Below are 27745 nucleotides of genomic sequence, written 5' to 3'. Positions count from 1 at the left end.
GGCACATGGCTGTGGTTACACAGGGAAGCCACCAACCCCCACATTCTGGGATCAGAAAGAAGGAAATTCCCTCTGTTCCCTGCCAGGCTAACAAGGCTGTGTTTGCAAGAAGAAAAAACAAATAATTATAAAAATAGACAGTAGGAAAGGATCAATATAAGTGCTGCCTATGAAAAGCCAGATTTCCACTTGTGCACAATCAACCTTTCTGCTGGATTTCATCTGCTGACACTTTGAATGGAACTATTAAAAGTAGGTTTTCTGGAAATTTCATTGATAGATAAATGCATCAGTTTATTGAATTCCATGGTAATGAGCCAACTTATGGCAGCTATACACCCAAAAGACTTTTTTCCCCCAGCTCTCTATAAAATTTTGAGAACAAATGGACAAATTTATCAGTGCCACAGACAAAAGCAGAAATTAAATCAATGTAGCCAACATTTGGATGAGAAGTTATCTGCAATCCACTCAAAAAGACAGCGTTGGTTGGGATCACCAGTGCTGAAATACAGAAATAGCTTTGCAACTAATCTGAAACAAACTTTGCTTTGGGTTTGAACTATGACTTTTCACATTTTCCCCTGATGTAGTAATTTTTAAAATTGCTGTAAAGGACTGAATTCTGTGCCTGCACTGTCAGCTTTTACAAATCCCAACCTTTAGCACGTTGCTTGCTGCAAACGCTGTTGACAAATTCTGCTACTTCCAGCTTTCCCTCAGAGTTGATCATGTCCTTGTAGAGCACTTCAGAGATCTGTAAATTGGATTTATTTGTGGGTTTGACTCGGTGTACACAGAAAGAGAGGAGTGTTTCTACAAACCTGGCAGTTCTGACGCAGCTGCCTCAGCTCTTTGATGACAGGAGCAAGGCTTGCCTTCTTCTCTGCCACCATGGCATTCAGTTTCTTCACCTGAGAAAGGGACAAAATAATATTCGCTAACTCTATAACCCTAATTGTACATTTCTGTAATTAGGAATGTGAAAAGAAAGGGAAGTAAACCAAAATACAGAGAGAAAAAATGTGTGATGAAACCTTAATTATACAACTGAAGTTCAGGCCTAATTAAGAAAGGGGAAAAGCCCATCTGGCAGTGGGGTCATTCCCACAGATGATGCAAATTCTGCTTCCATTGTTCCAACTGAGGACATCCCAGAAAAGTCCAGGGCACTGCCCTCGTGCCAGACACCAAAGAGCTGAAGGAGCAGGGGAGATGAAGGGGGTGCACAGAGGGGGCTCAGAGAAAGGAAGAAATCCTTAAGAAAACAAATACACTTGCATAGGTTAAATAAAGCTTGAAAATGCTAAAACTGAGTCACTTTGATATACTTAGACTGAAAATTCAAATTGCATCCACCTTTCTGTTTGAGAGTAATTCTATTTTAGTTGCACCATTGTATTTGAGAAGTGCCCTAATGAGTTAAAAAGATGCTATTTTGCTTTTTGCTCTCTTATAATATTTTTAAATTAGAAATTCAAGTTCCTTCTTGCTTCTATGGCTATGTGGGCAGGTAAATTAAAACATGACAGTTTTAAGGGCAATTGAAACTCAGGCTATAAAGAAAAAGACAAGAATTTAGCTCTTTAAGCATATTAAGTATCTTTTCAACAAATGCTTAACTCCAGTGATTTACAAACATTTTAGAAAAAGACTCCATTACAGATTCAAACCATTCGTCTTTTTCAAATAATGTGTCAAATAAGAACAAATATGAAACCACTTCTGAAATGACAAAAAAAAAGTTAAAAAATCAAAGACAAGAAGATTTGATATCCCTAAAGTTTCTGAAGGGGAGAAAAGGATTTATTTGTAGGATTTTAAAGAAAAGAAATGCACATTTTAGTAAACTTTGTCAAGATTATCTTTGCAGATGTAGTTGTTAAAAATATTTATATACATATATATATATATATATGTATATATATATAAACACAGATTACAGGAAATTTATAAATCCAAACAAAAACATTAAATTGGGTTTTATATCCCAAGGAACTTGATACTCTAAATGAGGAAATGCAGTAATTTAAGACAAAAATCACCATTTCAGACATGTTATCTAATGTCTGGCCTTTCACTTCATCCATTTCACTCTTCACTGCAGAGACTCTTTCCAGCTCCTCCTGGGTGTAGCTGTATCCAGAGATTCCTTTCTTCTCCTCAATTGCTTGCTGCAGACACAAACAATAAATGCTGGATGTGAGTCCATTAACCAAGAAACAGCAAATGCCTTCGTGGAGCCAAATATTGTGAAGAAGTGAAAAGGGTAAGTACTGTCATTAATTTATTTTATTAATCAATGAATTATAATTAATCTAGCTTCCATAAAAGTAGATTTTATCTCGTGCCTGAACAGCAGGACAATAAAAACCCTCTGTACATACAATATTTGGTCATCCAATGCTCAGTGAAGTGAACAGAGAGTTTCCACAGAGCAAAGTGGGCTGGAAGTCAGGCTCTGAAGAAGTTCAATGTGTAAAACCTGTCTGCTTGATCAGCAAATGCAGCAAATTATTTTGTAAAGTATTTTGGTAACGACAATACAGGGATTGGAAGAAAATACCACAGAGTGTTCCTGCATTTGGGATGCTTATAGTTATCCAGAGCAGAAATCCTTCTGGCTTAGGGAAGATTCATCCAGTTTTAAATTTTAACACATTTTCTTCTAAATATTGTGGGGTTAGAATGTTTCCTTCTTGCCTGCTCTTTCTTTAAATACTACTCCTATATATTTTACAGCAGTAACTTGGATCCTATTTGCTGCTGGTCATTCTCTAAGCTCTCACTACATCTATGAATACCAAAAAGTAATGTAAGCATCCAGCCTTGCCTTTAGCAGTAATTAGGAATGTGAAAAGACTGTCAGGGTAACAAGACTGTGTACTAAGTTTTGCCTTAGTCAGTCTAAAAAGAAGCTGCAAACCAGTCCTGATGAACACAAAGTACAGCAGCCTCAGAGTCAAAGCCAAAAATACCTTTTCTACCCCAAAGTCCCCTTCAGCAAGTAAACAGAAATGGAATATTTGCATATTCAATTTTCAACAGAATAAATCCCAGCAGCATCCCTGCGATCCTCGGGCTGTTCCCAGGGCAGGGAGGCGGGGGAGCAGCACAGGCTCAGGTTACCAGCTGCTGCTGGGTGGCTTCGTGGCGCTGCCGCAGGAGCTCCTCCGTCCTCTGCAGGACCCCGCACTCCGCCGTGATTTCCGCTATTTCCTGCCGCTTCTTCTTGTAAAACGTGTTCTTGCTCCGCAGCTTGCTCACGTACCGCTTGAACTGGGGAGAGAGAGCAGAGCTCACTTCACTCCTAGCAAAGCAGGGCCTTACCACAGCGTCAAATGTAATTATCCTCTTGGTCCTGCACATCCAAAATGCAGTGGTTAGAACAGAGGGTTGGAATTCAGGATTCGCAGGGTCTATTTATTTTCAGCTCTGCATTCGTTCACTGAGCGAGATCAAGGAAAACAGCTCCTCTGCTTTCTGTCCCAGCTCACTCATTTGCAGGCCTGAGATCACTCCCTGCTGCTCGCCACCATTTGACAGCTGGAAAAGTAAATATTCCTTGCAAAACGTTATGGGAGTCATGGATAATAAAAACTTAATGCAACAGTAATTAGCACTTGTAACAGAGCCCCAGCCCTGCAGACCAAAACATGGTAACAGACAGCAGCAAAATTGGAAGGGGACATGGGAAAATTTTTTTTTTTTAAATGTTCTCAGTAGTTAAAACTTGTTGTTCTCTTTCCTTGACTCCTGCAGACCAGGATGATATTGCTGGCTAAGTTTTCAAAGACAGGAAAATAAAAGAGTCCTTGCAGAGAAACAGAGAAATGCAGTATCTATTTCATTCAAAATCTAAAGCAATAGAGAATTTATATTTTTATTAAAGACTAAGTAAAATAATAAAAAACCTTACAGTCTAACAGCCTTAGCTAATTTTACACCTGGACCTGTGTATGTTCAATTTGTAACACAAGCACCGGGGTTGAAAGAACCAGGTAAGATTTTTCTGTGCTTTAGTGTTTTCCATTTGTTGTGTAGTCTCAGCTCATATTCTTGGATTTTACATGAGAACTACAAGGTAAATGCCAGTCACAGCTCAAAAAATGCATTCAGATCCAGAGATGGAAAGCAAAATTTATAAGAGTAAATGATGTAAGAACAGGCTTCAGAATGCTCCTGGATGAGGAGGCATTCAGTGTGTGCAGGGAGCACAGACCAGGCAGCCCCAGGAGGAAAATTAATCCCACTCCCACTGATACAGGATTGAAATTCAAACATAAAATAACTTAAATTTCAAAATTTACAATAATTTTTCTTTTTGTGAAATTATCCCTCTCCCTTCTGTGGAATAAACCCAAACCCCTAATGTGAGCAAAGGCTAAGAGCCCCCAGAGTAACTGTATGTTCTATAAAAAGTGTCCTGGGCAAACTGCCCACAATGAAATCAACCCTGTTCATCTGCCATCCTGTGTAATATCTAGGCCAAAGCTGCCTCTCTCTTGCTACGCTCCAGAACTATTTTTAAAGCCAAAAGCTATAAACGTTTTTGGTGAAAGAACAAACCCACAAATTACTCAATGTGCTCTATGCAGATTGGCCTCTGTGAGGCTTTGGGATAACATCCTACATCCTGCTACTACCCAGGACAAGGATACACAAGGTCACCTGAGCCCCTGTCACACTCTCTGCTACATTACTGGCACATTTAATACAGTAGCACCAAATTCATTCCTTTTTGTAGCAAGTTTAATCACATCCTCTTCTTTAATACAAAAGACTTCTTTTTTTCTTCTTTAATTGCTTTGACAATACCAAGCTTTCTGTGATTTCCAAGTGATTATAGAAGTAGAGATACAATTTCTCCAACCAGCTGAGGAAAATCTAAGGGAAGCACAGCCATCTGTCTTGATCCTTGGGACATTTCATTTGACCAGTGAAATATAATAAAGAATGAGGTAAAGGATTAAATTTAATATGTGACCATACAGAGCTATCAAATCTGAATGATCTTCTGTCAGTGCATCCCAGGATGAAAAGCAAACTACAATTCTCTTCACTTTTAAGGTCTTGAAAATAGCTCAAGTGGGAGGTAGGGTATTTGCATATTCAATTTTCAAAGCATAATGTATTTTACAATGAAAGTCAAAGGATCTTGTTGATTAACGAACCAATTCCACCACTGTTCTATTATTAGCTGATTAACTTAGGACTATATAATACAAATTTCATCAAATGAACTACAAGTTGCTCACAGTGACAACTGAAATCTGTTCCTTTTATGAGGTGGATGCACAACTTCTGGTTTTTTAAAGGAAACTTAACCTTTCACACAGCTTTTATTGCAGCAAACAAGGTAAAACAGATGTAAACAACAGTAGGAAAGTGATAATCTGTGTAGAAAATCAACCAATAATGTGGCAAAATGTTCAAAAGACCTGATTTACTCCAAGGGCAGCAAAGGTTAGCCCCTCAAAATCTCACTGACTGAAGGCTCCTTTAGATCTACAGCCAAGTTCTGAGCTGGAGCTCTTAGATTTGACTCTACTTAAATCAGCAGCTTGTAGGGATCTTCCAGCAAAATTAGGCTTCTTCAGCCTAAAAGCTGAGAGTCATTCCATAGGTTTCCAAAAAATAAAAGAAGTAGAAAATGCCAAAAATGTTTTCATCTGTGTGAGCATTGCTCCTGAGGCTTTATACACCTCATGTGTACATGAGAAATCAATGCCACAAAACACTGTATTTTACTGTGGTGAAATTACTGTGGTGAAATTTTCAATAATTGGAATAGTTCACAGAGAAATAACATTGTTGGGCCACATCACTGTCAAGTGAAGTAACCAAAGGAGCAGCAGCATTTTCCCACAGACCAAGGCAACTGCTCCCTGTGTCCAAACTCAGCATGGATCTGCCTGTGCAGTGATGCTCCAGTCAAGGCATGGCCACCAGAAGCTTTTCCTTCTCAAGCACTTGAACACAAGCAGTTATTTCAGCCTCTGAGATTAAATGACTGGATGAGAACCAAGTGCTGGCACTAAGGGAAGCAAACCAGCCTGGAGCCTGTGTCAGCCCAGTCAGAGCCCCTGGAGACACAAAAACCATCCAAGGGAAAGCAAGTAAATATTCTGCCTTTTAACTTGGCTATTTTTACGGGTGACTGTAGCATAACAAGCATGGAATGCAGATTATGGAACACAGTGAATGAAAACAGGACTTTGATTTCTCATATAACACAAGTATACACCATCCCTGGGCAGATTTCCTGGGTTATGCTCCATTTTTATTGGAAGAATCCAGCAATGCACCTACTTTATGCTTTTCCATTTATTAGGCTCTGGAAGAGGTTGGTATCACCAGATTCAGTCTCCCCACACTTCGTGAAGGAATTACCATAACAGTTCTAAATAAAAATCCAGTCAGGGATGTAGAAATGGCTTCTCCAGGGGCATCCAGAGCCTGGCAGGTTATCCCCCTCCAGGAAAGGACATCAGCCTGGTGACCTCTGTGGTCAGAACTAGGACCAGAGCCCAGCTCCCCTTTGCAGCCTTGGCTTTTCACTACAAGCTCCTCACCTCATCTCCATTAACCTCACATTTGCCCCAGGAGACATTTTCACAAGGTTTCTTATTCCAAGATTATAATTAAAGGAGAAAATGGATAAAGCTTGTTTTCTCCAAAGAACAAACCCCAGATAAATTGCTCAATTTGGAGTCAGATTTTTAAAATAATATTTTCTGGATTAATGCAGCAATTTGATTGTTTTATTGTAATCAAAGTATTCTTCATATGAAAATATTACAGAAAATAAAGTGTTAATTGCAAAAAAAGTGGTTTCCTACGAAACACATTACAAGGTTCCAAATAAAAAAAATTAGTTAAGAAAATTATTTGCATAAGCACAATAACTGCAGAAAATCTTGCCTGACTATATTTACTTTCATTAATAACTGAGGAACAGATGTTTTTAATTTCTAACTATACTAATTAATGGGATACAGACTGTCCAAAGTATTAAAATTCAGTTAGGAAAAGTTCCTGAACATAACAGACTTTCCATATTTTTTTCCTTAGAGGCTCTAAATTCAAGTTAGTACAGCCAGTGTTGGACAGAGTTAATAACTCAGACATAGAAGGATGAACTTCTAAAAGATAAGAGCAGTAGAACCTCAGTCTAATAAAATGAAAGTATCCTACAGCCTGCTCATGGCACAGCTTGGCCAGGAAAACTCTTCCTTAGCATTTTCCAGGAGTGCTTGCTTCTGGTCAGGCAAGAACTATTAAGGCAGTCATAACTAATACTGTGAAACAATCTAAATATTTATAATGAAAACCCATTTTCAGTGCTCAGGGAAGATTCACAGGTCATTGAGATCCAGGATTTATCCATGGCAGGGGGTGCTGAGGGAGTGCTCAGCTCTGGGACATTTCCCTGAATCTCTGCATATTTTTAGTTCAGGTGGCAGGGAACTCCCCAGAGCAAAAATCTGCCAGATTCACGTGGATCAACTGTTTTTGAGGAAAAGTGGCAAGATCTTTTGTCTTGTTTTCCCAGGGGCAAGCAGGCATGGATGAGCATTTGCATGGAAAAAAGATCAAACTCCTTAAGTAAATGCATGTGCAAACCTCACACACCTGTGAACAACAAAGTGAGAGGATTTCCCATGCCCTGTTCTCAAAACCAGATTAATTCCCAGTCCTGCAGCTTAGCACAGCTCTGAGACAACTCTGAATCCTTGGGAAACTCCGTGTTCTTGGGCCCTGTGCTGAACTCTGGAAAGTACAATGGGTTGTGTAAAGGGCTAAAAATATCCCAGCTTTACCTAGGATCACTTGTAATTGAACCATCCAGCATTCCAAGTGTCAACATGTGATTCCCTAATTTTCAGGATCTGACAGCTGCAGTGAGGAGCTGCCAACTGTGCCCCCTGCTCACTGCACTTTGATTGAAGTACTTAAAAAGACTTCATAACTCCCAAAGACAATTTATTCCTACATTTTTTGTGTTTGATGTAAATGAATTGGTTATTCCCTGCCGTTTCTCCTGAGTTCTATCCAGGTGTACAATCTTTCAAACCCAGTGGAATGCTTTTCATGACCGTGGAAGAAAGCAAAACACCAACACCTAAAAAACGAAGCCAGGCCTAAGCTTTTGGTGAAGAAGGGCTAAAACCACCTCAACTGGAGATCCAAATGCTGCTTTGGGAGCACGAGTTAGGAAGGTGCTGATTCTTCCATTGCCAAGTCTTGAGAGTGCCATGGGATATAATAGGACAGAGCAAAGTGAGACAAAGCTAAGATTGGAAATGTTGGGTATAGGAGAAAAAACAATGCTTTGATTTAACTGCAGCATTTTGATAGGATTAAAAAATCCATTTAAGACAGCAAAGCTATTTGTTAAAACACCCTCTTTCTGCCTTTTTAAAAATGGAGGAACTAAATGTCAAACATGTCACTGGAAGAGGAAAGTGTAAGGAAGCTCTTGGCTGTCAGTGTGAAGTGGAGGTTGGATGGACAAACTCCTCCTGTCCCATGAACTGCAGCACTGACTCACCACCACATTAATCAACACTTCCTTTGCTATTGCCTCAAAGCTGGAGCACTGAACCAGAAAATACAAATCCTACCAGAAACAAACCTGCAGCAGGAGGTTGGCTGGCAGTGAGGAACCCAGACTTTCACTGGGAGGCAGAACCTGCTCATGCCACTTTTGCTTCATCACCTCTTCCCTGCCAGCCCTGGTTCCTCTCAGCCCTGGCTCCTCACACCCCCACTCTGAGGCAGGACTGGCTCTGTGCATTTGCCATGGACTTGGAGGAGATGCAGAATCTACAGCACCAAGGCCCTGTGCAGCAATTCTGGCTGCAGACATTTACAAAGAATTAAACATCACTGTCTCCACCTTCCAGATGAGGAAACCATGACCTTTGAAACAGAAGTGACCAAAAATCATCAAGAATTCAAATCCTTTCTTAGTCTTTCGGCACAGGAAACACCCTTTTTACTGCTTTGCACGTGTGCCTGTGAGTACCACTGCATTTCACCTGAGGAAGTAATAAACATGAACAGGACATGGATTTATATATTCACTTCCTTGCCAATACACATTTCCTTGCAGAAAATATTTTACAAACCAGGAAATGCTTCTTATGAAAAGACAAAACACTTCTGATTTTAAGCCAGTGGTTTTTTCCAAATTGCTCATTTATCCTTCTCTGTGCAAACTGAAGACTTGAAAATATTTTAAAAATCAAAAGCAGAACATATTTGAACAAAAGGAATGCAGATCATGTCCAAAACAGATCTTGTCCTTTTTCTGTCTTAAGCCACTTCCTTGTGTCAGAGTTAACTTGAGTTTTTCTTTACTAAGCCTTTTACAATGTTATGAGGCTTCCTTCCTACCCAGTTCTCAAATTTCTATGGATCAGTTTCTTGTCTCCTGAAGAATAGGCACAATTATTTCTTACCTTACAGTGCCTGTGCAGATAATGTAAAACATATGCTGCTGTCTTGGTAATACATTCTTGTTGATTAATTAAACATTTCTTTCCATCACATGTCACAAAACACAAATTGTCAGCTTTCTGCCTTAATTTTCACTTAAAAACTTGTCAAAGACTCCAGCAATGTGCCCACTGGAGCTGAAAACCTTGGAGTGGAGAGAAATCTAATGCAGTGGGTTCTTTATTATTGCTGCCACGGGAAAGGGTACAGTGTGTGATGGGAAGAGAAACCAACATCTTCATTTTCCACATCTCTGTGCCATTACTCCCACCTGAACTCTTCATCTACACTTTCAGACTCCTTTAAAAGTAACTGATTTTGTGGAGCAGCCACGTCCTATGGGATTAGGAAGGGAGTTCCTTCTCAAAAGGGCGTTCCCTGTATTTAGTAGTATGTAAAAAAAAGGCATAAAAACAAAGAACAGGCAAGCAAGGAGTGTGTGCTTCTGGCTAAATGATGGCAATGCAAAGACAATACATGAGAGAACGATATTAACTCAGAGAATGATGCAGATAAAATTCTCTTTAGTTTAGTGACTCTGCCTGTAAGTTCCCTTAGCAGGATTCTTCCCAACTCAAAAAAATTACAGGCTGAAGAAAAGTCAATTTATTTTACTGGCAAACCAATACCAAATTGCAGCTCCCTTATTCTTTGCAAATTTCTGAAGCAGAAAAAGCTGCTTTGAGAAGTTCAGCTGCCAATCTCACTGTGCCTGGGCCACACTATGCCAGTCACTGTGTCACAGCTGAACCTCAGGAGGGTCTGGGAAATTTGGGTTTTAAGGAAAAATTTTTGTGGGTAATAAATACCACAGGACTAATTGCATCTCTGATAATCACTGGTATTATGCTTTATAATCATACGGACTTTTTATATTATTTATAATCATATTGACCTTTATGGTTAGTTATTCACCATCACACCACTGTGATGATACTGCCATTATTTGGCTGGAATGTTAATCCAGCCCAACACTGAGTCCTTGTATAGCTTGCAATGGATTAGGCACAATGTGAATAAGAGAAATTAATCATTTGGAAATAGCTACAAATCCCTACCTCATCCTCAGTCAGGACTTCAGAGCCTCCCAGCTCGTGGGCCTGACTGTTCTTCTGCTCCACCTGCTTCTCCAAGCTGGACATCTCCTCCTTGGCAGCCTGAAGCTCTTCTGCCTTGGCTTCTTTTTTCCGGGAAATTATAGAAGCCTGCAAGATCATTAATGTAAAAATTGCCTGGTTTAATCAGGAGAAAAATGATTTTTAGATAAAATGTATAGCTTATATACAGCAGGTTAAACCACAACCTCATTGAAGTTGGCTGCAGCATCTCGACTTTCTCCAGAATGGGTGAGGTTTCCAGCACAGCCTTTTTGTCCAGACTCAAGCTGATGTATTTGACATTTTAGATTTACATTTTTTTCACCTCATTTTTTCGTTTTCATTGAGGAAAAAGGCAGGCATTTTAGCTGCTCCATTTCTTCTGCTTAGTCCCTCTTGGTGAATATGTAAGATATACCAGCATGGCTTAACCGAAAAGTAATCCAAGATTTCACAAATGTCATAATACAGATTTTTATAACTCCAACCTACTCCAACCTACAGAAATATGTTACACTAAAGCAGAACTGAGCCACTAAATCTTGGCAAATAGCTACAAGATGATGAATAAAGCAATAAAGTACAGAAATAGTGTAGATTACTGATTATTTTTCTTTCATAGTCTAGAAGATAAAGCACTTAAAAATAATATTTTATACAAGACTGAATATTTAATAGTACCTGAGTTTTGACCAGAACAGATTTGGTAATATAAGTATACATTAGTTCAAGGATAAAAATAAAAGCATTTTTCTCTTGCTAAAGTATCCTGTTGAAAAATACTCTAAAATAATACAACACATTCATTTAGATGCAGGTAGAGGAATTTGAGGCATGGCTGGTTTCTTCAAGTGAAAGGAAAAACTTACAACAAAATGAAGCCAAAACACAGCAGCCCTCTCACACTCAGCTGAGAGGACCAGCTTTCTCCCTAAATAAATCTCCAACAGAATTGTGCTGGGGTGGGAGCTCAGCTCTCTGCTGCACGAGGTGTCTGTGGTGACAAACCAGGGGACAACAGAGATGATTATTTTGTGAAACTGAACCCAGGCCCTGGCAGAAGAAAGCAAAGAGCTCCCCAGGCTCTGAGCTTCCAGCTCCTGAGGTGGACCCTCCTTGGTCCCAGCACATTCCAGAGCAGGATTCTCTCTTAGGAAGAACATCTCTTCCAAAATAAAACGGTGTTTCACTTTGCATTTGTGACTGAACTGCAGTGCATATCTTATCCCCATTTTTTCCCTCTCACTGGTACATTTTACTTAAGCCTTTTGATTTTTCAAGCCATGACCATAAGCATCACACTGAAGATCTTCCATAAAATTAGCAGTGCTGCAAGTAGCCTGGAAAAGGAATCACTCAGGTTCCTGCTTAAGCTCCGAAAATCTCAGAATTCATAAATCCTTTTTATAACTTGGGAATTTACTAAGACTGGACCAGACAGCCTATTTTATAGCAAGATTATTTTACAGCCTCAGGATGAGAAATCAAAGAATTCATTCTTAAGAGATGCAAAGGAGAAAAATGGCATTTGGTCAGACCTAAGGAAGGGACAGAGCTGCAGCAGGCAGCCCCCATGCTGCCTTGTAGGAATCCATCCAGAGCTGGAACTTTACCAAAATAGCTCCTCCAAAATGCCCCTACCAGAACTGCTGTGCTGCAAGGACAACAGTCAAAACATTCACTGACACCACTAAAAGCAAAGTTTGACTCAGCCCTAAACATACATATGTTCAACAGCTCTTTATTCTCCTTCTCACCTCCATTATTATGTATTTCTACTGATGATGCTAGATAAATCAAAAGAAAAAATCAGCATGTAAACCAATCAGAGACTGATTTTTTTTCTCCTATTTCTGCTTAAAACACATTTTATTCCCTCTTACCTGCTGGCGATACATGGAGAATTTACTATCAGTTGGCTCATACGTGATGATCCTTTTCTCAATCAGCTGATTAATTTGTGCATTGACTTCCTCTATCTGCAAGACAGAGTGCAAAATTAAGGAAACAGAGCTTGGTGTCTTTGTCTTCTCCAAGAATTAAATGCTTTGCAATGATGATTTACAATCCAGCCAGTTCTGTTTTTTTGAAACAGAGAAACAGACCCAAAAAGCTCTGTGAGTCATTGAGTACTGGCCAGGAAGAGGCTGTTTTTGGATTTCCAGTTCTGTGCCTTCATGATAAGGCAGAACCATGACGCTGGCCCTGAAAATGAAGTAAACTGGTGCATGTGGAGAGAAAGTGCAATGAGTTGGTATAGAAAAAAAGAAATTGCCACATACTGAGTGAAAAATGTAATTTTATTGATAGGAACTAAAATTCCCTTTCATTCAACCATTTAACAGAAGTTCAAAGGGAAGCAAATAAAGGTTAAGTGATTAAAAATTTCATCAACAATTTGTAAAGTCCCAGACCATCATATTGCAGCCCTGTGGTGCCTTCTCCTCCTGCCACAAGATGCCCTTGGTTGTCTTTAGTCCCAAACTGCTGAGCTTCATTCCAGCCAAAGTTCCTGGAGCTCTCAGCCACACCAGAGTGCAGATTCCAGCCTTCTCAGTGCCACCAGCCATGGAATACACAGCCACAGCAACCTTCCTTCAATTCTCTGCTGCTGCTAAGGGAGCAGTGTAAACATGCTGCAATCCCAGGGAGTCAGACCAGAACACAGGGACAGTGCTGGGCATCACCCTGGAAGCTCTGGGAGCAGCATCCATGTGCTTGGAAAACTGAAAATCTCAAATAAATTGCTCAATAGGACTAAAAGTACTCCACCACCTGGAGGAAAAAAAACCCAACTCTCCAGTGAATTCTATTCTATAAGTAGTAGAACAGGCTTGAATTTGAAAATGGCATAAGAATTCTCTTCTGTGAATAAATTCCTGGGTTTATATTATAAAATGCATGGTGGAAACATGCTTGGTGCACTTCAGTTCCTTTTTAAGGCACTGTGATAATAAAAAGCCAACTAAAAAGAAAAAGCTGCCTAAGGCCATGCTGTGATAACAGCTAAGTGCATGACATGGTTTTATTATCTTTCAAGAAGATACTTCCAAAATATAACAAATCAAAGGTTACATCATGGAGAAAGAGGGAAAACCTTAAAGCTTTTTAAAGTATTGTGATAAACCAAACAACACTTGGAAAAGAAATGTGCAAAAAAACAGGGTTCAAGCATGCCTGAAAGACATAACTGCAGCCACAAATATTGTTTTGATTAGATGAACTAATCTAAGAAAGCAGAGGCTGAATCACAGAGCTGGTTTATTATTTCAGCCCTAATCTGCCATTTATTAATGCTGTCATTCTTTAATATGGACACTCTCTTTCCTCATTATCTCTATTTCATGGCAAAGCCTAAGTTGGAAATCCTAGGGGTATTAAACACCAGCTGGTAAGAAACTACTCTTCTTCCCTCTAACACTGGTGTAAATCTTCATCATTATCATCCATAGAAATACTAATAATTAACATTCCTCTAAATTCTTCTAGGAGAATATATTTCATATTTAATCTTTTATCTAGGATTATGCAAATAGGAAAACTTCATTGAGTCAATATATAAATGTACTTGTGTGGCAACAAACCCCTCTGCATGTTCTGGATATATCTGACAAATGAGAGTTTTTCTAAGACTATTTGCTTTTAACTTATGAAAAAGCCTGGAAACGTAAATCAAGATTTGATGGCCAAATTTTCTTTGTTCTTAAAAACTAAAGGAAATAATGCAGAGTTCTTCCAAACACTGAGGAGTTCTGAACCATTGCACATGGATTAAGGCATCATCTTGTGAGGATACATCCCTCAGGGAATGCTGTTCCCTCCACAAGCTCTGGATGTGTTGGGATAAACCCCCTTGATGGCAGGGAGAGTTCCAAACAAGTGAAATCTGAAGAAAAATCAGCCCTTTAGTGCTGAATTAACACAATTTCCTCAATAGCACCTAAGGATATGTTTGGGTTTGGGGTTTGGTTTGGGGTTGGTTTATTCATGTCTCTTTTGTGGGTATGTAAAAAACACTTTATCAGAGAGTTTGTGCTTAGTGATTGAGACCCCTTTGGTTTTACAGCCAAGGGATGCTGCTTTGGGAATGAAACATTTTCTCTGGGATATGAAGCAGGGATAAGAACATTGCAGAGTCCAGGCAGCTCAGACCATGCTACAGAACACAAATGAAGGGTGACCTTGGTCCCTCACCTCACTTTCCAGTGCAGTAAGATCAGCTTGAGTCATGGCTGGCTCTGCAACCACCTTTTGTAAGAAATACACTGAAGTCTTTTTACTTTCCATCTCTCTGGGTATTTTTTCATTTACCAGGTAGGAATTGAAATTTATCTCCTCTTCTAGTTTCTTCATTAAACCTTAAAAACAAATTAAATCAGTGAGTGTCTATAAAAGCAATGTAGCAGATAATTAAGTTTGATTTCCCCAACACATTAAAGTATTTAGCAGCTGATTACAATAACACCACCATAACATTTGAGTCTTCAGTGCTCAGAGAAAGGAGGAGTTACTCGATTTAAATTTTTAATCTGGATCTCAAACAATACAAAAGGATTTATTATTCACCTATCTTGAACATGTAACTATCAGCTCCTTGAGAGATTGTTCTCATTAATAACAAGTAAACCCCATTTCACAGGAAACTCCAGCTGAGTCAGATACAGAATTCAACACACACTGCTGATATAAACAGCCATTGAACCTTTATCTGTAGAAAAATCTTAATTTGGCCTAGCTCGTTGATAGATTTATTATATCCTTGGAGATTCATGCTTAAAATAAAGCTTTTTTTTTTCTGTCTGGCATTTAAAAAGGCCTTAAAATGGGCCAAGTTTAATGTGTGCCTACTTTAAGGGTCCTTTACATTGCTGGAACACAGATTGCCTCCATGTAAAGACTTCTTCTTGAAAGAACAAACATTTAATCTCAGGACAGTTTATAGACTGAAAATGCAGAAAATAACAATCCAAAAGAAAAAAGCAACCCCATTTATAAGCTTTGCTAGAGACCAGCCTGATGCACCTACACCTTACCAGGCTCAGAAGGACTTGGCTTTTTCTAGACAGAGTAATTCAGGCTCCTTAAGAGATCATTTATAAATAAAGCCAAGATAAGAACAATTCACAGATAGAAAAATGAAACAGGATAAAAGGAAACATCTATTTAAATGATACTGCACAGTCTCCACTGACAACAGGCAGTTCAGTGCAGTAATTCCTCAGACAGCTGTGCCAAGGACTACAAGATTCAGAAGCTGCATGTCAGATGAGGGTGGGAATGAGTATTTCAGAGTATTTCTCATGATCTAGGTGATCCAGGACTCTTTTTCAATTTCAAACAACTTCTTATGGTTGGGATTTTGGTTCTCTCCATATTAGGGAGAAGATGGAATTGTGATGAAATGCCAAGGAAAACAAGAAGCTCACAATCTCCATCTCTTTCATTTACTGCACATGCAGAGAGAAGTTGAGCACAGAGATACAAAAATGCAGCTGATGCTGCTGAAACAGAGATGGGAAAGGATGTAGATGAAAACAGCTTTTGGTTCTCAGGCTAAGAAGCCTGACTGCCAAAGGGAAAGGTCAGAACAAAGTGAAAGAGTCCAGGAAAAGGGGCCCCCGTTTTTCTGCTGCTATTTACCTCTAAATCAGTGTCCTGAGAGATCCTCCTGAGCCCTGCTCCCAGCCCACTCTGACAGGAGAGCTGCCAGAAGGGAAATAAGCCATCAGCTCTTGAGAAAACCTCAAGAACTGGGAGAAAAAACAGGCCCTGGGGAAAGCAGCGCTGCCAACGAAGTCAACACAAACCAAAAGCGAGTGGGAGTTCCTCTTTCCCAGTTTGTTGGTTTCTGTGTTTATGGAAAGCAACGCTACCAGAGGACCTTTTCCCTTTTGTGAAGGGGCCATTTATCAAACCAAACAGCCCCCAGACTGGTTCTGGAGTGGGACAGTGGAGCTCCTCTGCCTCTGGACAAGTGGCACTGCAGCTGCACCCTGGGATACACACTGGGACTTACTGGGGGAGATTTCCCACTTCCTTCCTCCAGAAGAACTGAATTCCAATTTTCCTCAGCCCATGACAAAGCTGGGCAGGAGGGACCACATTTTAATGTCTCCCTAGAAATCTCCCACCTCTGCAAATGCAGCAAAGCTGCTTCCCATGTACCCTGTGAGCTGAATTATCACCTCAGAACTGATTGGAGCACCCCTCCCAGTCTGATATTTATAACCAAGATCTTTGGTGTGGAAATCAATGTTATATAAATTACATTATTCTGATATGAAATAATAATATTTTAATTAAATCAATTTATTGAGGTTTTTAGCAGCAAATAAATCTGCATATATAACCTACACTTCATTTCTTGTGCTACTCCAGTTTTCTGATAAAAAGGTACATGCTTAAATGATTTGTTGTAGATATGACAAGAAACTCAGCAAAGAACCACAAGAGCTTTGATAAGAACAGAGACCTTTTGACTCTGTGGAGTATAACCTTGATCACAATCTGATTTATTTCTCAAAAGACTTTGGAGCTGCTGCCAAGTCCTGTTGCCCCCTGAGTGGTTCTGTGTTGTGCTGAGTCCTCATGGAGCAACAAAACAAGTTAAAACTTGATTTCTTGGTGGGGAAAGACATGATGTCAACATCCCTCATGAGCAATATAATTTCTTTCCTGAATATTCTGGATATATTTTTTCTCCTATACAACCCAACACATGGAGAAGTAACTATCTAAAAGCTACTTTTACTTCTTAACAGAACCTAAAAAATCAAAACACAGGACAGCTCCTGGTCTGGGCTTTTTTTTTTTTTTTTTTCAGTGAAAAGCATTCTTTTGAAATTCCCAGGCTAGAGAGGAAAAAATGCCAGCATACTTCAGGTCTTTCCATTACACATATAAATTCTGTTTTTAATGTTTCAACATTGACTTATGGTTACAAAATCTATACACGTAAGCAGCACAGAAATCTGGCTCTGTGCCCTCAGGTTATTTTAACAAGCTTCTGCCAACCACATATTTACATGTGAAGAGCTATTCAGAGCACTCCTCATGTTTTCCATTCAAATTTTTTTATTATTATTATTATAAAGAGAGGGATGGAATAAAGAGTTTATTCGTGCTTGCTCAGTCATGTAGACGAGAGGCAATTTTCTCTGCACAATTCTGTTAATGGAGCTAAATCTTGATTAACTTTGTGCTCAGAATCCCACTACAGACTGCCAACTGGGCATCCTGGACCAGAACCATTTGCAACAGGAATTCAATTTTTAAAGGGGGGGAAAAGAGAGAGGGACACTCATTTCATAGACTCTTTGCCAACAATTTGTTTAATACCACATGGGAAGGCCATGGCCAACTCCAGAACAGACTTACAGCATCAAATCCTTCCCTCCCCTTTCTGCAGCCACACAGACAGGGCTGAAATTATTTCCTCCACAGCTTCCATGAACACTTCTACTTCCCCTCTCTTCAACAGAGGCCTGGGACATGCAGACAATGGCAGATCAATTATCCTTCCATATATCCTGGAAAAACCAAAAGCTTCCTGAATTTGTGATTCTAAGTTCTGTTTTTTATATTTATAATTATTATTAGAGCTCTTTGAAACCTCTCTGACCTTTCAGTGCTCTTCTTGAATGTTGAATTTGCCTTGGGCTGCAGGGCTGGATGTGCCAGAGCCAAACCCAGAGGCAAAGAAACTTTCCTGTGGCATTTTCTCCCAGAAATGAAAGCAGGGAAGGCACCTCATCTATGGCACTGGGAGCTCCAGCTCTCCCATTCCCAACCTGACCCACAAATTCTTCTCAGACACTTCTAAGGAAAGAGCCCCACATGCCATAAATACATTGCATGTACATTATTCCTGGAGGAATAGCCTGGAATTTGGCTAGTCCTTAAAATAAATACTGTTGGCACAAGCTTGGCTTCCCAAGTGATTGTGGTCACTTGGAATCAAGGGTCTCCTCATTATTCAGTCATTTCCCTCTTTTTATTTCACCAGTGATCCTTTGCTATTTTCTTTCAGAAATCTGGTGTAAATACCAAACAAAAAAAAAGCCAAACACCCATTCCATTTCTCTAAACCTTCCACTAAACTCCTTTTAATCCTTTTAACAGAAACCACATTGAATTTTTGCTGCCTTGTTTGTTCAAAATGGGATAGAAGAGTTAATAACCTTAAAAAAATCAACCACAGCAACACAATCAATCTCTCCAACCAGACTTGTAGTCTCATCACAGATATCAAATTATCTTAAAAGTGTTTTACCACAACCTCTTATCGATTGACAGTGGCTTTATAATAAATAAAATAATTTGAAGATGAAATAAAGTTCCACCTAAGCCACTCTCCTTTACCAAATACTTTTATAACTTTAATTGTAATGGGGTCTTGGAGGAGATAATTTAAACTTTGAATTTTAGGAAAAGATCATTGTGTGGAATAGAAAAATATTAATTTTTTATACCAAATAGAATATTTAAGTAATAGGTTCCTAAATTTCTGGTTTTCATCGAGAATGAAATAAAATAGGCATCTGTACAAAGCAATTCCTCTTTGACAAGTATCTTTGAAATTCTCAGTGTTCTAAATCTATTTCTACATATTAAATTAATGAAGTTTATAAATTACACATTTCACTGTTCATCAACAAAATCATTTTAACACATTCTTTTAATCAATATTTTCAAGCTACTCCTTCACTTCATATTTCTGCCAATAAAGTAACCAGTAATGTTCTGCAAAATGGACAGAGACCAAGAATTCAGTGATTTGATTATTTTTGTGGGTTTTTTGGTTTTTTTTTTTTTGGGTTGTGTGTTTGTTTTTTTTTTTTTTTTTTGTGTTTTCTGTTTGTTATCAATTTCTGTTTGTGCAGCAGAGCAAAATTATATCAGTCTGGCAGAGTAAGTGTGAGCTGGGTTGTGGTTATTCAGACCAGAGCCCAGTGTTAACAAAAATGCTGTTCATATTCAATACAGCAAACACCACAAAAAACCCCTCCAGAATATAGAAATTCATGCTACTTAGTGCTACCAGCAGCAAATCCTTCTCTAGACAAACAATATCCTGAGTAGTGCTGAAGTTATCAAACAGAGCAAGACTGAAGTTAATAAAGAGGGAAGGAATGAAATTAATAAGCAGGGAAGGAGCATTCTGTGAACCAGCAGCAAATGGTTCCACTTCCAGCTCTTTTGTAGAAGTTCATAACATTTAATGATACAATAAAAAGTCTTCTAAATATGATGTTTCTAAGAGTTAAAATCCTACCAACCACAAGGCATATTCTCCTGGCACAGCTCAAGAAGGCTGATGCTAATTGCATGCTAATGACACTCATGAATATGTGCTAGTTGCATTCCTTACAGAGTTCCTTTACATTTCTTTAAATATAAAATTAATTATAAAGTGAAGTAATCAAATCCATAAGACAAACAACAAAGCTTCTGCTCATTAGCAACAACTCTGAACATTTCATCTTGTTTAGGAAGTAAAAACACCTGAAGCATTAAAAATGCAAGAAGTTTCCTTTAAAGGGAAGGATCTGACTTCCAGTGAAAATCCAGCTGTTGCACTGTCAGCAGACAAGGCTGATACCAGGAGGCAGCTGAGGTACTACACTGCAGCCAAAGGGAATCTTCAAAATGAAATAAATTGTGCTACCTTGTAGACCAACAAAGCTTTTAGAATAAATGGAACCTATTCAGTGCACTGTGGTCACCTAATTTCAATTATTAAAAAAAACCCACAGTTGGCATTCAGTAATTGCTGCTACAGGCAGTGCCTTTGTATCTGGGGAAAGCAATTACAAAGCTGAGTCCTGAGGTCTTTGTTTGGGCAAAATTTCAACAAAAGTTTTCTTAAGTAATGACTTCAGGCTTTGATTGGGAACATCGAAATACTTTTTGTTTCTTCCCCGGCAAGCAGGACTTAAGATAAGGAAATTAAATATGTTAACTTTATTTTCATCTCAATGATTAAATGACATATTTACTGGCTTTTTATTATGTTACCTTTGCTTCTGTGAACTGAACCCATTGAGTTTCCATTGGCCTTAAAAAAACCCAGGAACTGAAATAGAATTGTTGACACAGCTTTGCTGTATAAACTCTCTGATAGCTACTGCAGAAAAGGAACACTTATAAAATCCAAGTCCCTGTGAGATGGTTCAGATACTCCCTTATTTCCACTTGTGGTACAGTGGCAGATGAGAATCATTAAAAAATCGAAGTAAAATTATAAAGTAATAACAATGCTATGAGGTGGTGACTGAGGAAAGTCCTTTCAACTCAAAAGAGCTACCAAAGCAGTTGTGTGATGCAACTGAAATAGTAAATGTTCTTGAAAGAGCAGGACAATGACTTGATTTACTAAATTTAAATTGAGAATTGGTCAGATTCTATCATTTTGCAAGTAATTTATACACCATTCTATGGCATGTCTTGCACCACACTAACCTAGGATGCAACAGAAAAGCCCTACTCACTTTCTGGTTTGGAATCTGCCACCACTTGCTGCATCTCCTTCAGCTGGACCTGGGCTCTCTGCAGCCTCTGCTCTGCATGGAACAACTTTGGAGAGACAATTGGACACACACAGGGTCATTCCTTGGAAATCCATGTGCAAACAACTTAACCAACAGAGCCCCAAAAGAGCCCCAAACACAAAACATGGCAGCTTTAATGTCTGGTGATTTTCTGTTTCACAAGGGAAATGTGCCAGACCAAATTTTCAACACTTGGCTTGGGTTTACTTGATATTCTCTCCTGTTAATTGAGAAGAGTGTTCTTGTTCTCCCAAGTGATATTTTCTCTGATGGCAGAAATTCATCCAACAATTTTCAACCAAAAATATGAGTGGCTTGAGCATTACAACAACAACAAAAGGCAGCAGGAATCAGGATTGCAGCAGATAACTCTCCTTATCCTGCAATGCAGCTGAGTTGTCACAGCAATCCACTGTCCATCCACTGCATCCAAGAGCAGTCTGGAAAGCTTCCTGCCAAACAAGCCCCAGCTGATTTGCATTTCTGTGACTTAGAGAGATGTGTAGTAAGAACTGGCATTAACTGGACATCACATTCATTTCAGTCGTGATCTTACTGGGGCTCCAGCAAAGACACAACAGCTTGAGAGGCCACTGATTCCCACTGATCCTACATCCAGACAAAGGCTGCAACAGAAGGAATCTGAGGGCTTTCCTCATTTTAATAGTGTTGAAATTCAGGCTACAGAATTTGGTGAGACAGTGTAACAAAATGGCACTGGATTCTGTTGAAGTATCTTGTTTTGACAACACAGGACAGAAATAAAACCCACCCTTACACCGGGATGTCAGATGCTCCCAGGGTTTCTAAGGACATAATTTTTCCCAAATTCAGGGGCCTAAATCCCAAGGTTGCTCCTGAATACATATTGCCCTCACCCAGGAAAAAAATGAGGTACTTGCTGTGTTGCTCAGCCCCTGAAAACTCTGTGCAGATCACAGAGATAGAAATCAAACCAAGGAAACATTTGCTCACTACTATAAATATGAAGAGTTCCCTTTGGGTGCTCCAGCAGTAAGTCATGGAACATTTCCTGGGAATGCTAAAGGATGATGTCAGTGGGAGATGAGGCAGCCAAGTACCTTCAGTGTGGTGTTCAAAACTTGCAGGGTCAAGCCTCTTCCCATAAAATGTACATAGATCTTTTAAATGGGATTTAATTTTCTGAGGTTGGGAGAAACTCTCCCAACTACTGCTGTTCATGATGTATTTTTAAAATGCACAATTCCCAAACAAACATCAATGACTCTTTAACAGGTATGTTATTATGCCAGTACCTGACTTTTTTGTTCTTGTTTCTGTTGAGCCAGAGATTCTTCTCTCTCTTTCTCTAAGCGAAGCTGTCTTGCTATTTCAAGCATCCGTTGATGATTTTGTACTGTCTCCACCTACAGCAAGCAGATAAATAGTGCATGTTGCTGTCAGATAGCTGAGAAATACATTAAAGAGATCATATGTCTCACAAGCCCACTTAGCACTTCCCTTCCATACACGTTACTACTCAGAAATGACAGCAAAGTACTGGACTCAAGATTCTTAAAAGCTCTGGATCAACGCCTGGGGAGATTCCCTGTAGGTCAATTAGTTACTTGATTCCTTCCTAGACATACAGTGTGTTTATCTTAATCCTTGTTTGCATTCCAAAATCGGAGTTGCAGGCCAAGGATTATGACACTGAAATGTAGGAGTGTTACTTCTCTTATTACCCTCTTCTTAAGGCGCTCTACTCTTTTGGCCAGTTGATCTTTCTCCTCTTCCATTGCACTGATGTCCTAAAAAGCAGGAAAAACAGATAAAGAAATATTAATTTATTCCTCATGTATATTTGATTGGACTAAGTTCTCTTCAAATTAATATGAAAATCAGAATTCTTCCCTGAATAGACGGAGGCGGTTATAATTTTATTGATCTATGATCAAACATCCAGGATTCCAATCTCTCTTCTCTCTTACTTCCCCCACAGTTCCCACTCTCTTTATGCTAACATTCTTCATCTGCATCCTTGCATATTACAGTGAACATTTAAAATAAAAGCAGGTGGATTTATCTAAAATAAAAACAAACAAACAGAAACCACCAAGGAACGAATCAGTATGAATTCAACATCTGATGCAGTCTGACATATGTTCTTAATGTCGCCAGCATTACCCACTTCTTGGCAGACCAATTTGCATGAAGTTGCTTATGAGAGATGTCTGCTGCCACTTTTTGTATTAAAACTGTCTAAAAAGAAACACTTTCTACTGCTGAAACATGTATCTGATTATTATTATTCTCCTTTAGTTCTATTTTACAACAGCCAGGCTCTGCAGATTGGTAGTTATGAGAAAGGAAAATGAATCCTCCAAATGCAGACCTTAGCTCAACATTTACTTGGCTTCTCTGTGTGTCCACTATAAAGCTGTACACAAGCTCAATTATTTTGCTGAAACAGAGCAAATATCTCTACTTAACACTTGAGCCACATGGGTTCATCATTTCTGTTGACTTAAGCTCTTAATTCATTCAACACCCTCTGGAATTATTAGCTGCTATCAGGAAAGCAAAAGGCTTTGTATCAGTCTGCATTCAGAGGAAATGGAGTTCCAATATTTGGAAATCATGCTGCACAGAGTCTTGGCAGCCTCGTTCCCCAATCTGCTCCAGAAAGTTCAGCTCTAAACACGAGCGAGGACCTTGTGTTTGCCAACAGAGAGCAGTGTCAAGAGGCAGCTGCAGTGCCCACCAGCTCTGGCCTCTACATCTTTCCACAAAGCCATCAAATATGGAACTGACGTGCAAAACACCAACTAAATAAAAAAAATGAGGAGTTTGTTTACCCTTCTTATTTCTGCAGTTGATAAACCAGATATTTTGAGCTGCTCGTGCTCCTTATGTAGGTTTTTAAATGCTTCCATGAGTTCTTCATACTGTGAAATGAAATGGAAATTGTGCAGAATGAGCTCTCTGTCTAAGGATTTTCAGATCAACTGTTTTACTACTAAGACAGTAAATGTAGACATAGAAATATGGTGAGAACAAGATAAAAAGGCATTTTCTCATTGCAAAAGCCTGTCAACTTAAAAGCAGAAATAAATCACAGTGTATTATCTTCCATTTGAAGAAACAATCAGAACTGCACAATTTCCTCAGTATTTTCACCTTTTGTAATATACAGTGTATTTGCAAAACAGGAAGATAAGATGTCACCTGAGAGGGACAAATTAACAAATTACTCTCTCTTACTATACTTCTGTGTATACCACATATATAAATCAGCCCCAGAAGGAAGTGTTTGTTCTAACACTTCTGAAGGAAGCAATGGGGCTTGAGTTTCCAGAGTGGCCCAAGAGCAGTGCTGAGTGAACACGTGAGAAATGGCTGTGCCACGTTGCATAACCCTCACAACATCCCAGAGATTGACAGATGCAGCTCAGCACTCAGAGACAAGGAGACAGTGTGCTACTTCCACACCAGTACTTTGCCCACCAGGAATCTTAAACTGAGAGGCAGTGTGAAAGTCTGTGTGGGTAGAGAAATAACAGGGGACAGCAAGAGTTTAGAAATATGGAGAGGAAATAAATTTAGATTCAACTCGGAGAAACGCGAGCTGTGGTAGAAGGAAAGATTATCTCCACAGAAACAGCCCTTCAATGAGATGGAAAAATCTAAAAGGAGAGTATCAAGTCATTTTTTACTTCCTGGAAAGAGCAGTTGATATGAAAGGTGAATACCAAATGGCAACAGCAAAGGCCAGTTCAAACAAAGGCATCAGAGCCCTGAGCAGTGAAGCAGCACCTCCATTCTATAAAACCCTGGGGAAGCAGCAGCCAGAGCGCTCTGCTCGGTTCTGCTTGTTTCAGTAGCAAGCACACACTGACAAGCTGGAAGGAATTCAAAAAAATAGCAATAAAATGGCTAAGGAGAAGATAAAATCACAAAGAGCTGGATTAAGTGGGAAATAAAGGTGAGACAAGGAATGCACAGGCTGGACGAGGAAGAACAAGTTACAAAATGCAGGAGTAAAACCCAATTGGCTTCCATGATATCCCTTATGCACTCTGGAAGTCCTTTAACAAGAATGGAAATGAGCAGGTGGTCTCTGAGCAACTGCATTCTCACTGCTGGAGTCCAAGTGTCTTCCTTTGTGTGTCTCTACCTCTGTCAAAAGAGGAGTTCCATAAGATTTTTCCCCATTGGAACATGAAATTTCAAGGCCAATGGCAGGATTCAAACAAGGCAGAGCAGAGTTTGATGGATCACAACAAAAAAAGGTTCTCACTTTTCCCTTCGGGTGCTCCACATGCACCTGAAATATGGGACACACTCAAATTACCTAAAAAACACCCAGGTTCCTACATGGAAAGAGATCTCTGGCACCTGGGAGCAAGTTACTGAAGCCTGAACAATGAGATTAATACCTGAAGTTGCTTATTTCTTAAATTATATATTGCAGGCAATCCAGTGTCTAAATCACAACACAGCTGGGAAGGTGACAGGTTTGCTGAGTATCTTCTGTAAGTAATTTACAAAAGTTAATTTTAGCTGGATTCTACACACCCACAAAACTTAACTGTGTTAAAAGATGTCCGAACTCTAATTTTTGAAATCTCCCTTAAAAGACACAATTGCAAGACTGTATCTAAATAATTAAGGCTAACTGTTTAATTCATTAATATCTCAATATTTGCACTGTCATGTTATATTGCAGTAAGGCATTCTACTACCCCAGCTTCTGTTTTGAACTAATCAGCAGAGTATTAGTTTAATAAGATGGTTCTTTTACTGTAATTCCAAAAAGGAACACATCTTACGTAATGGAAATTATGGAGGTGGATATTTATACACATTAAGGCTGTGACATATTGGACAAAACATACAATCTGCATTCCTTTGTCTCTCTGCTACTTCTGCTGAGTTATTTCAAGGTATAAATCCAATATTGTTAGAGGTAACAAAAAAATAAAAGGCTTAGTCAAGTCTCAGTCAGACTGTTCAGCTTTGCTGGTGCAGAGTTAACAGATCAAGTTACCTCTCACAAACACTCAAACCCACGGTGTTTTAACAGAACAAAAGGCACAGAAAACGGGAAAAATATAAGTAAATATGTACCTCAGATAATAAACCCAAAACTTTGGTTCACTTCAAGTTTTACGTTTCAAACCTACCCAGTCTATCTAAAATCAACATTTAATGCTCACAAAAGAAGTGGGAACATAATAAGTAGGAATGACAGCACGGAGAGAAAGAAATCTTTTCTTCATTCACAAAAAAATAAATGGTTAAAGCAAAAGTGGGGTAAGGCTCACAGATATTAGGCATCAAATCCTATCAAAGGACTATCATGACTAAAACCACAATCAATGGACAATTAGGACACATCGACTTTTGGTCATAACATTTTCTGGACTTGCTTGAAGTGGTAATTTTATAAAGTTAAAAATATCCAGGTCATATTTCATAGGAAAAAAAACCCAAAGCTGCTCAAAAATTGAGAACTAAAAGTCTGTCTAAGCCAAAATGGCTCTGAACATTATTTGGCACCCAGTGCTTAATGGGCTTAAGGCCTTTTAATTCAATGCTACTTATTAATACATAATTTCAGGGTTATTGAAAGAAAAGTGGTCAAGACATCAACTTTTTATTATGAATCTTTGCTTATCCTTGATTCCAACAAGCTTTTAACATAACTCACTTGAACATGTATGCCAGCATTAACTCCCTGATTCATTTATCCCTCCTCCCACTGGCACTTCAATTAACGTGAAATGTTGGCATTCATGAGAAATGGTACCTGTTTGTTGAAGTCAGCCACAGTATCATCCTGCAGGAACTCTGCTGGCACTTCCAGTTTCACTAAGAAACGTGCCAGGTAAGCTCTTGTCCTGAGCTCACTGGTCCTCTGAAGAAGCCAATGTAAGACAGGATGAATTACAGTTTTGCTTCCAGTAACCAGCCCTTGGCGAAAAGCACTCCTGTATGGAACAAACCAGGAGAAAATGCCAATAAACTTCCAACAAAAGGATGATGGCTTGGAACAAAAAATCTGCAATGTTTTGACATTTCTTCTCCACTTGCCTAATGATTTTCATAATGCTGTTAGAAGAGAAAATGCTCACGATGAGGCTTGGGTTTGATTAGCCTGGAAAAGAGAAGGCTGAGGGATCTGCACATCCCAGAACATGAAGGGATCACAAAATAGAGATGGAGAGGAACTTTTTACCAGGACAATGGGAATGTCCCCGTAACAGTGACAGAGGGCTTTGAATTAGGAAGCAATTCTTCCCTGTGACAGTGGTGAGGCCATGGCACACGGTGCCCAGAGAAGCTGTGGCTGCCCCATCCCTGGAAGTGTTCAAGGCCAGGTTGGAAGGAGCTCAGAGCAACCTGGGACAGTGGAAGTCAGATAAAAACCCCGTAACACACGAAAAGGATGAAGTCAGCAGTGACAGCCTTGGAGGATGCCGGCAGAGCGGGAGGAGCGCGGGATTTGAGATCACCTGGCACAGGTGAGACGGGACCGGGACCGGGACCGGGACCGGGAATGGGCAGGGCCGGGCGGCGCCCTCTGCCGGCCGGAGCCGCCACTGCAGGCAGCGCCCACCTGGAGCCACA

General features: G+C 39.5%; 1 protein-coding gene and 1 long non-coding RNA gene across 2 annotated transcripts in view; one reads left to right on the top strand and one right to left on the bottom strand.

Moving 5' to 3' along the window:
* IFT81 (intraflagellar transport 81) overlaps positions 1–27745 on the bottom strand; it is a 37165-nt gene that overhangs the window by 7550 nt on the left and 1870 nt on the right. The window contains exons 3-13 of the mRNA XM_021532725.3: positions 26925–27105; positions 23971–24060; positions 22858–22923; positions 22429–22539; positions 21092–21176; positions 14796–14959; positions 12485–12580; positions 10563–10709; positions 3130–3279; positions 2046–2174; positions 825–914 (exon numbers count right to left, since the gene is read on the bottom strand). Of these exons, the coding sequence (XP_021388400.2) occupies positions 825–914; positions 2046–2174; positions 3130–3279; positions 10563–10709; positions 12485–12580; positions 14796–14959; positions 21092–21176; positions 22429–22539; positions 22858–22923; positions 23971–24060; positions 26925–27105 (1309 nt within the window). The remainder of the gene's footprint in view (positions 1–824; positions 915–2045; positions 2175–3129; positions 3280–10562; positions 10710–12484; positions 12581–14795; positions 14960–21091; positions 21177–22428; positions 22540–22857; positions 22924–23970; positions 24061–26924; positions 27106–27745) is intronic.
* On the top strand, positions 176–26999 carry LOC144247215 (uncharacterized). The gene is made up of 3 exons (XR_013340934.1): positions 176–252; positions 2108–2269; positions 26961–26999. It is a non-coding gene; the product is annotated as an uncharacterized LOC144247215 (long non-coding RNA).

The sequence above is a fragment of the Lonchura striata genome, chromosome 18 (genome assembly GCF_046129695.1).
Source record: "Lonchura striata isolate bLonStr1 chromosome 18, bLonStr1.mat, whole genome shotgun sequence".
In the NCBI taxonomy this organism is placed as follows: domain Eukaryota; kingdom Metazoa; phylum Chordata; class Aves; order Passeriformes; family Estrildidae; genus Lonchura; species Lonchura striata.
This window is presented reverse-complemented; position numbering and strand designations above follow the sequence as displayed.